A 10,060-nucleotide genomic window follows, 5' to 3' on the forward strand; every position below is an offset into this window, starting at 1 on the left:
GGTTGGACTCCGTAATCCTTCCTTCCTAGTGTAATGACAGTGATGAACTGAAACACAAGACCGCGAACTCTCATGGGGCGAACCTGGTGGTAATACAATCACCGAACGAACAGGGAGTACGTTCCGGAACGCTCCGAGATGGAGCTCGAGCTGCGAGTGTCACACCACCAGACTTGGCACATCACGACAGATTGACCGGGGGAACATCACGATGCTTAGGACCTGCCCCGAGGCTGCAAAAGCACATCCCAGGCACTCTGAGAGGGAGCCTCAAAATATCTGTCCAGGTTCCCCCACCTGTGATGCTGGAGAATTTCCCCCAATTTCTCATTTTTAAGCTCGGCCCAAAAAAAAAAAAAAAAAAAACACCTAAATCCTGACATCTTCCATATTAAAACACTTTCTTTGAAATTCATGCCACAACATCAGGTAACTGCTTCACATCTACGTTTCGAATGAAAAAGGAAAGGGGTGGGCGATCGAAGTCAAACGTCGTACTTCAAGGGCGCTAGCTAGCTGTGGCGCATAGATAACGTTAATCGGAGAATGCACTTGGCATCTTGAGCCCAAAGACCTAAGCACCCTTAGATAAAACATCGATACATATGTTTAAATACAAAACACACAAAAGGTGACGTGGGAGGATATTAAGCGCTTCCCTTCACGGGTAAACTTGGAATTCCTTCTTATGACATGCATATACTTGCATGTATAATTATACAACTCGCTGTCTGGGCCCTCAATGGTATCTGGATACGCTTAGATATCTGAAGTGTAGGGGCGACAACATATCTCAACGCATTCTCGCACACTTATCGGCGTCCGCAGATAATAATTTGAATTCCGGCCAACGGTTCAGTTAGAGAAGGAACCAATGCGACAAAATACAAAACATGAGGTTCTCCAGGACTTGGACCTGTTCTTAGATCCTGGAGCAAAAGCTTCTTTTAAAAATCCACGGGAATATATAGGGGTTTGGGGGCAGCGAGATCCTGGGTCTCCCAGGTAGCCCAAGTGTCAGCCTGTGACTCGACCTTTTCAAAACGGGTCAGTCTGAAGCACAGCCAGCAGACACACTTTGTGGGATGTGACAATATTAATGTTCTCAAACTGGTCACCAGTTTCCTCCCTAACTTAGCACGCAGGACGTTCCGCTCTTTAATATTCGCACCGCGAAATATGTGAATAATACCAGGATAAAATTCATATAAAACATAAATTCTTAGGAGACCCACAACGTACAAAAACTCACAACTAAAATGCACACTTATGGTTTCTTTCCTTGTACCAATGTTTAGGGAAAGAGATACTTCATACAGTACAGATTTAGCTCTTAAATACAAAGAGAGGGGAAAAAGTGCATTCCTGGGATGGGTTGGAAGGAATTTTTCCACAAAACTGATGAACACAATAAAACAGCTCAATACCTACGGAATTAGGCTGCTTTCCGCGTAAGTTGAATCTGAGCAACGCAAGTGTGTATATATACACCGGTCTGTATATCCATATATATTACTCAGTATTCAAGTTACTATACAGACCTGCATTTTCTCCTTAATGCTGGACACATTTTCCGTCAATAAAATCCACGACAAAAAGAGACACAAAAACTAAGGATGCGGAAAGCAGGTTTCTTCAGGGTGAGCGGGGCAGGGGTCTGATTCGCTCTGATTGGTTGTTAGTGAAGTAGGTGACTGCTGCTATCTCTCGTTCTGGCAGAATTAGCATCTATGCCCAAGATAGGCCACACCCCCATTTCCAAGACAACGGGATGATCGATGGATGACTCAGCCAATGAGGGACGAGAACAGGCCGGGGTGGCAGCTGCAGTCTTTGCTTTAATTGGTTGCCGAGTATCTTCTTCGGTGTGAGAACAAGATGAGCAATCTCCAGCCCTTGTATGTGAGAATTGGGAACGTTTCACACCCATGTTGTAGATGTGTGCCTCCCCTTGACCAAGCGCAGAAGGGCAGAGATGGCACTGGAAAGGTCAGGCAGGACACTGTCTGTCCCGTCTCTTCAATAAATCATCGAGTGACTGCCAGCGCCAGACATCAACACGCTTCTTTCCATAAAAACTACAACCGATTACCTCCTTTCCATTTGGTCACTGAGCCCAACTTAACAACTGGGATTTCAATATCCATAGTGAGCCCTGCCAGCAAAAAGGAGCAGGTGCCCCGGAGTGAGGTGGGATACCGCCCCCTAGAGGCAGCTGTGGATGTGTGTCCCAAAAATTAAAAAAAAAAGAAAAAAAAAGAAAACGTGGCCAGGAGGACAACGGTGAGGTGTTGGCATATCTGGCGAGTTGGGAGGGGGTGGTGATGTACATGTCTGGAAGCTTCCAACAGCAACCCCTTCTCACATCCTCGACCCTCTTTCCTGAAGGATCTGTTGCAGAGCACGAAGATGTGGAAAGACAGGAAGTTAACCGAAAGATAGAAAGACAGATTACTTATCTCACGCCCTACTTTCATATTAAGGGACATTATCTTTTAGTCGCCAGGGGAATTACCAGCTCTAGCTGCATCAAGCCACACCAAACTGACACTGGCAACAAACATACACGCGATTACTAGTGACGCACCGATCAGGACATTTCTGCCTGATACTGATAGCTGACTATCTTGAAATCTGACACTGATACCGATTGTTTGGGAGGTTCTGCTTAAATAAGTTTGAGACAAAAATAATGACATTCCAAAAATATCAAAAGGTAAAAAAAAACACCAACTCCGGCATACAATAACAATCCCAGAGTACTATTTTTTTATAACTGCGTGGAATTTTCTTTTGCTATCAAACGCTTGTGTTACTCGGCAGCACTGCAGCCTTCTTCACTGGAATAGATTTGGTTTTCAGAAACACTGCGTACTCTTCACTGTCTCGCCTTTAGGTGAGCTATCAAATTTGTTGTGCTGAAATGTTCATTAGTAGGTCCTCCTCATGAAATTTTAGCGGCGTAATGTTTGCAAAATGCATTTCTAACGTTAAAATAATTCCATCAGCAGTCATTTTTCTGTGGGTGTGCATAGCAATGTGGATAATAATTTTAAAGGGAATTATAAGCGGTAAATGTCATCTTGTTTTTAACCATCGGTTGATGGCCAATTGTTGCTGTATTGTCCGATACCGATAGTTGGTCAATACAAAATCACGTTTCCCACTATGTCTGGATCTGGAGAGCATCTGGGGACTGACGAGCGGAGGGTCTCACCTTGGCTTTCTCGGTGGGCTCAATCACAAGGCCGTTGGTGGAATTGTTCAACTCCCGGGAGACCACACAGAGGAACTCCGCTTGGTCTTCATTGCCGTAGTTGTAGGAGGACCCGATGCTAATAAGCTGAGGTCAGATGGGAAGACGAGATCAAGGTCAACTCCGGCGTGAGCTTTCAGGGAGGACAGGACTTTTAGGTAACATGGGAATTTACCTGCTCAAACTTCCAGCCATCTGACATCGTAGAGACCATCTGGGTAAGTTCCTCCTCCTGACACTGCAGTACCCGGTACACATGCTTCACTGGACCCTAAGGATCATGTGACACAGACTAGTGTTACTCTGCGCACACATGAAGTATACCATAAAGCAAGACGACCATGCAAACAAACCGTTACAGAATACACAAATGACGTCCTCATCCTCCCGTCCATGGAATGATTAACTTTAGGATACTTTACAATCTGCTGCAGAAGCATTTAAACTGAAAGTAAACACTCCCAAGACAATTCTGTGAGATATATAAGCTTGCGATATCTGTTTTTTCCCCCCCCTCTACCATGACTGTGGTTTCCTATTTGTTCGCCCTCAAACAGGGTGTGTGCCATTAGCGACAAACACAGGATGCTCATCGCGCTCACTTGTGACGTCCGGTTCTCATTGTCTCTTATCCTCTCCTTGACCAGCCGCACCAGAGACGCGATGTTGTAGAACTCGGCCTCCTCCAGAACGCCTGTGATATGCAGGGAAACCAATGGCGAGAGGTCAGGGGTCAAGGTAACACAAGGCCACGTCTCCAGCCGTCTATAATCCAGCAAGAAAAATGGTAGGCTTATATTCTCCACAGGTGGAGAACTTGGTCCCCTAAAACTGGACACGGTAAACAGGACTTGGCTACTTCTACACTTTTCAGGTGTTTTACTGCATCCATCCATCCATTTTCTGTAACTGCTTCTCCTATTCAGGGTCACCGGGGGTCCAGAGCCTGTCCTGGAGGCTATGGACACAAGGCAAGGAATAACCCAGAATGGGGCACCAACCCATCGCAGGGCACACACACACACCATTCACTCACACATGCACACCTATGGGCAATTTGGTAACTCCCATTAGTCTCACCATGTTTTTGGACTGTGGGGGGAAACTGGAGTACCCGCAGGAAACCCCTCAATGACATAGGGAGAACACACAGAGAACCCTGGAGGAGACTGGAACCCAGGTCCCAGAGGTGAGAGGCAACAGTGCTAACCACAGCACCATACTTTACTGCATATTTACAAAAAAATACTAAAAATCGGTTGCCACTTTTCCCATGATCCACTTAAACAGCTGTATTACAGGACCTAGGTTTAACCCAGTGACCAGACCTCTTCCCCTTAAGGCACAAGCCCTTCAGCACCTTGCATACCTTCTTCAGCCAGATCCTTGTTTATAATGAGCTTGCCATGACGCAAGTAGTTTAGAATAGGGCCAAAGTAAGTGGGGTCCCTGTCGATTAGGTAGGCCCCCGTTTCATCCTGTAAAACAAGCACGGGCAGCAGGTAGGAGTCGGCGGAAAATGAAAAACACTCATTTAGTGGGATTTTAAGTCAGAACATTCATTCCGATCTAACAGGCAAACAGCAACGAATCAGAGATCAGATCAATACAGTTTAGGATACTATAGGTTAAAGGTAAACTGCAATAACAAGCGAAAAAAATCTCTGCATGTATTAAAGCATTCCTGCTATATTATCAAATATGGTAAATCTTAGATACTTATAACAAAACAGAAATCTAGTTGTCATACCGTGCGTGAATGCTACTGAATCGAACTGAAACAGGTTCAAATTATAATACACAGCGCTTGAATAAAGTATAATAGACAAACTGTCAATCGATTACTTTTACTGATGCGGGTTAGTGTGGTGGACTTTTATGAAATAGCTAAACACCAAGCATGTTATCCCGGTGAACGCCCACTTCAGCGGTAGTTCACAGCTTAACTTACCTTGTCTGAAACAAGATCAGGATCGTCTTGGCAAAGCCGGTACAGGAATGATTTCGGGTCTCTGCACAGCGTCTGCTTTGTGGTGACGAAGTAGGTTCCGCCGACATTGAGCCGGACCCATCTGGATCCCGGCTTCTCCAGCTGCTCCGACGGGGAACTCGGGCTGCTCCTCAGGGGGAAGACGAACATCGGCCGCGTCGACAGCCCCGGGCTGGACAAAGCGCTCCGCGGCGGGACCGTGAGAGTGGGCGAGGCGAGCCTAACAGATCGCGGCTCCGTCTGTTCTATAGTAGCCGTACCGCTCGGTTCCATGATATGAAGATCTGCCATAGTTTTTTTTTTTATTATTATTATTTTAACCTGAAGTCCCTCCCGTATCTGCTTGGCCAAAGCAACGTAGCCACACGCAGGTCCGATGCGTCCACAGAAACCCAGAGAGCTCCGGCTCCGGAGCTGCTGCTCTGTTCCCTGCGCTCGCTTCTTTATAAGACCGCGACGGGCGCTGCGGCTGTCCTGCTACGCGTTTGACCGCTGCGCACAAGCCAGCCCGTAACCAACATCCATTTTTCGCCAATACACAGATGTATGTAGCCTTCTCGCCAGGCTCTGCCTCCTTTAGCTAGCTGGGTAACTGATAAAACACGAAAATACAGCAGGAGGCAGGACTTCCGGGTTGGGTACTCCCCAAAAGCTACTCTACATTCTGATGGAATTTTATTTTAAATACATGCATTATTCGGACAAGTGTATGTGAATATTTATTTTTCATCAGTGCTCAAACATATAATAATACCTAGAAAGCTAGATAGTATTCCCATAGCGTTAGCCCAGCACGCTGGAACTTTTTTCTTCCGTGTCAAGAGGATAAATTATATTTCTTAATTTCGTGGCTAATGCTGAGTGGAAATTCAAACAAACCAAAGTCAAGTATAAAATATTTAAGGGTTCGTTGGCAACGTAAACGAATGAAGAATTGTTTTTCCAGAGATTATATATTATTTTAATCCTCACTTTATATCTGCCATTTATGTTGCGGCAGAAATTTGCCATCACTTCCAGTCCCACTTCCGCTTCCGGTTCAATCCGTGCGTCCTGCTAGAGCGCTGCTGTCTTCGCCAAGTAAGTCCTATTAAGGTTACGTTTCATGCAATACATTTAAGCGGCGTCTCCATTTAATTACTGTCGAAGAAAATAATTATGTTTCATTAACTGACTGGCGTGAACACTCATTTAAGTGTTTTTTCAGGACTCGATGTTGCTGCTCTGACCTTGCGCTTTCTCCGCTGAATGCTTGGACCTGTCAGCCCCAAGGCACAATGAAACTATTAGCCGAATTAACTTACCATCACAAAGTAGTCTACCACTGGATAGTGTCAATAATTTAATATTTCCAGTGTGTGGCTGGTGTTTCCAAGTACTTCGTACGGTGTGCCGGTCTACTTCAAGTTAGGGCCTAAGCTTACTCCCGTTACGGGAGTTGCATACTATATGAAAAGTATATCGGGCAGCAACGTTCGGTGTTTAAGGTTAAACGAAAGATTCGTGCACGTTTTATTACGTCTACGAATAAGGCATCGTTATTTTTATGGGGTGGATCTTGTATGATTTTCTATTAAATTTCTCAGCAATATTCACTGTATGTATTGCATATAAATGAGATGTAAATTCCATTTGCTGCAAACGTGACGGCTATAGGTCTAAATGATTTTTCAAAAAATCTGAAGAACATGTAATCTGTCCCCATGTTTGACCGATTGAAAGGCATAGTGTAAGCTAACGTGAGGAGTAGGTTTGTCACTGCGTTAGACAACCTTGAATTCTGTGTTTTAATGGACATTGTACCTCCTTCTGAGATTTAGCCTAGCGGCTCTCAAGGTTAAAGGTTGTGGCCTTAATTATCATATTACACACTGCACTAGCTCTGCGTTGTCTGATTATGTAACCCTCCGCGTTTGTTTCTGTCAGGCTCAGGAAAGATGTCTGGTCGCCGAGCAGCACTGAAAGCCATCGATTGGATGGCCTTCGCAGAGAGGGTACCCAACAACCAGAGGACCATGTTCAACAACCTGAAGACACGCAGTGACGCCATCGCTGCCAAGTGAGTCTGCTGCTTGGCTCTGTGTATGAGCCTGTCATGCTGGGGCAACAGGACTAGCAAACTGCAGCACCATCTCACCTTTTAACATGCAATTATATGCTTATCAGACCTTAGACTGGCTACTTGAAGATCACATACAGTGATCTAAAACCACAGTCGCTCAAAATCAGGTTTTAAAATCCCGGTTTTTGGTTCATATGAGCAATATAGGCAGTTTTAAGAACATCTTTTACAGCTGAGCTGTTCTTGTTGCTCTGCAAGTGTGTAGAATTTCCATATGAAAATGTGATACAGTGTGTCTCTGATGTCTGTCTTCAAGTGGAGAGTAGCATTACTCAGTGTGTCTCTGTCATGGCCATATTAAGGATCAGGGCTAGGTTCCTCAAAGCCTTCTTAACACTATGTTGTTCGTAAGCTCTACCTTAAGCTGTCTTTTAACCACCAGTGTGTTTCCTGAAATGTTCTTATTTAAGTCTACCTTCTGTAAGATATTCTTTCGTAAAGTTGATCTGAGTCTGTTAGCTGCAGTGTTATATTTATACAAAGAACACCACCTTTTCTCATGAGCAATCAAGCAATTGCTGCATGGAGGGAATAATTGATAATTGAATAATTTATGTCCCTTAAGCAGCCTCTCAAAGGATTGTTCGGGTACCATGTGTAGACAAGTAAACAACTTCAGTAAGGTGTACCTCTCAAGTCTCCGTAAGACGACAAGAGCCCAGTTTTTTAACAATAGATGTAATGGAAAATTCAAACATTGCAGCAAAGTATCTTCGAAATGCAACACTATAAACTAACAATCATTTCTGACATTTCAGCAAATTCAAAAATTGTGAAAATCACAAAAAATGGTGCCCAAAAAAAAAAAAATAGGACCAATCATGTAACCTCAGCTGTGGGACTGTTGCAGGTTAGCCTCTCTCCCCGAGAAGCCGGCTGTGATTGACTGGAACTACTACAAGACTATGGTGGCGAAGGCTGGCATGGTGGATGAGTTTGAGAAGAAGGTGAGTCCAAAGCCCATTTCCTGTTTGGCTTCTGGTTCTGCCTAGTCCAGGTGACGAGGCAGGACCTTCCTTTTCATTTCCTATGTCTGATCTTGGAGCAGTTTGTTAAGAGCACCAGCTCGAGTTTAGTAATCCATGAGAGCTGGAAACCTGACACCTCAGCAATTTGGGAGACCTTTCATGTGTGTCCCTCTCAGACTCATCAAAAAATTAGTTTGAAGCTCATTCCCCGTTAATAATAATACATTTTTTTTTTATAGCATTTTTCAAGATCTCAAAGCTATAGAGCATAGAATCAAGTGAACAAATAAGAAAACAACAAAACATTACGGATAGGGTAGGTTATACGCTTGAGCAAACAAAAAGGCATCTAACTTGATTTTGAAATCTGAGACCGAGATCGACCGACGAATAGCAGTAGGGAGGGAGTTCCAAAGTCAGGGAGCAAAAATGGGAAAATGTGCAGTTGTCAGATTTCATACCAATCAGATTTTGCAGACTTTTTTTCACCTCTGAGCTCATATTGGGGAACCAGTCTTTGGGCTAAGGATGCATTTCCTGTCTTATGTGTTTTGCTTCCCCTCCTTTGCAGTTTGCTGCTCTGAAGGTGCCCGAGCCCGTGGACATTCAGACGGCCACCATCAACAACCAGGAGCAGGAATCAGTGAGTGAAGTAGCTGCCAAGTGGAGGACCACTGTACTAGCTCTTGCTTATGTGCTGGCAGTGCATGGAGGACTGCTCTGTTAGCTGGTGCTAATCTGGTAGCAGTGCAGGGAGGGCCGCTCTGTTAGCTGATGCTAATTTGGTAGCAATGTAGGGAAGGCTGCTCTATTAGCTGATGCTAATTTGGTAGCAATGTAGGGAAGGCTGCTCTATTAGCTGATGCTAATTAGGTAGCAGTGCATGGAAGGCTGCTCTATTAGCCGATGCTAATTTGGTAGCAGTGCATGGAGGGCTGCTCTATTAGCTGATGCTAATTAGGTAGCAGTGCATGGAAGGCTGCTCTATTAGCTGATGCTAATTAGGTAGCAGTGCATGGAAGGCTGCTCTATTAGCCGATGCTAATTTGGTAGCAGTGCATGGAGGGCTGCTCTATTAGCCGATGCTAATTTGGTAGCAGTGCATGGAGGGCTGCTCTACATCGTCTTGCACCTGATGCTACATTGTCTCTGACAGTGCAATGTAGAATAAGCCTTCCAGAGTATGCGTGTATACATGTTCGGTTTCTCTTTCCACAGAACAAGAATGCTGTAGCCTACATTGAGGCCTCCAAGGCTCGCATTGGCCAGTATGAGCAGGAGGTGAGCGTGGCCTCTCTCTGGGTGGGCGGGTTGTGTCCAGATGAGACTGTTGGGGGCTGTATGATCTACAACAGGCTCCCTGCTTCTGCAGCCTCAGTAACAGCCCCAGTCTCATTCACCACTATTCCTAATTCCTCAGCTTGAGAAGTTCAAGAGCATGATCCCCTATGACCAGATGACCATCGAAGAACTGAATGAGATGTTCCCAGAGACCAAACTGGATAAGGAGAAGCACCCATACTGGCCACATAGGCCCATCTCGGAGCTGTGATTGGGTCTCTTTCAGTTTGCGACACGCTAGTCTGTTATCTGATCATGTTTCTCAATAAACTTATTGTACAGTTTGCTCTGTGTCGACCCCATTTTAAGTTCCCTTACACACACCTTGCTAGGCACAAGAAAAAACATGCTCCATATCAATTTGAGTGGCTCAGTGTCTGTGA

At 44.9% G+C, this 10,060-nt stretch overlaps 2 protein-coding genes across 2 annotated transcripts; one reads left to right on the plus strand and one right to left on the minus strand.

The window, feature by feature from the left end:
* Window positions 1-1,267: 1,267 nt before the first annotated feature.
* On the minus strand, window positions 1,268-5,999 carry kctd2 (potassium channel tetramerization domain containing 2). The gene is made up of 6 exons (XM_023822095.2): window positions 5,208-5,999; window positions 4,626-4,734; window positions 3,859-3,950; window positions 3,432-3,527; window positions 3,218-3,343; window positions 1,268-2,391 (listed from the first exon to the last, which is right to left on the minus strand). The coding sequence occupies exons 1-6, from the start codon at window positions 5,535-5,537 to the stop codon at window positions 2,362-2,364; spliced, it is 783 nt and encodes a 260-aa protein (XP_023677863.1). The 5' UTR covers window positions 5,538-5,999; the 3' UTR covers window positions 1,268-2,361.
* Window positions 6,000-6,246: 247 nt separating this feature from the next.
* On the plus strand, window positions 6,247-9,961 carry LOC111849322 (ATP synthase subunit d, mitochondrial-like). The gene is made up of 6 exons (XM_023822096.2): window positions 6,247-6,326; window positions 7,173-7,305; window positions 8,219-8,315; window positions 8,908-8,979; window positions 9,555-9,617; window positions 9,757-9,961. The coding sequence occupies exons 2-6, from the start codon at window positions 7,184-7,186 to the stop codon at window positions 9,886-9,888; spliced, it is 486 nt and encodes a 161-aa protein (XP_023677864.1). The 5' UTR covers window positions 6,247-6,326; window positions 7,173-7,183; the 3' UTR covers window positions 9,889-9,961.
* Window positions 9,962-10,060: the final 99 nt, after the last annotated feature.

Source organism: Paramormyrops kingsleyae, chromosome 22 (genome assembly GCF_048594095.1).
Source record: "Paramormyrops kingsleyae isolate MSU_618 chromosome 22, PKINGS_0.4, whole genome shotgun sequence".
In the NCBI taxonomy this organism is placed as follows: domain Eukaryota; kingdom Metazoa; phylum Chordata; class Actinopteri; order Osteoglossiformes; family Mormyridae; genus Paramormyrops; species Paramormyrops kingsleyae.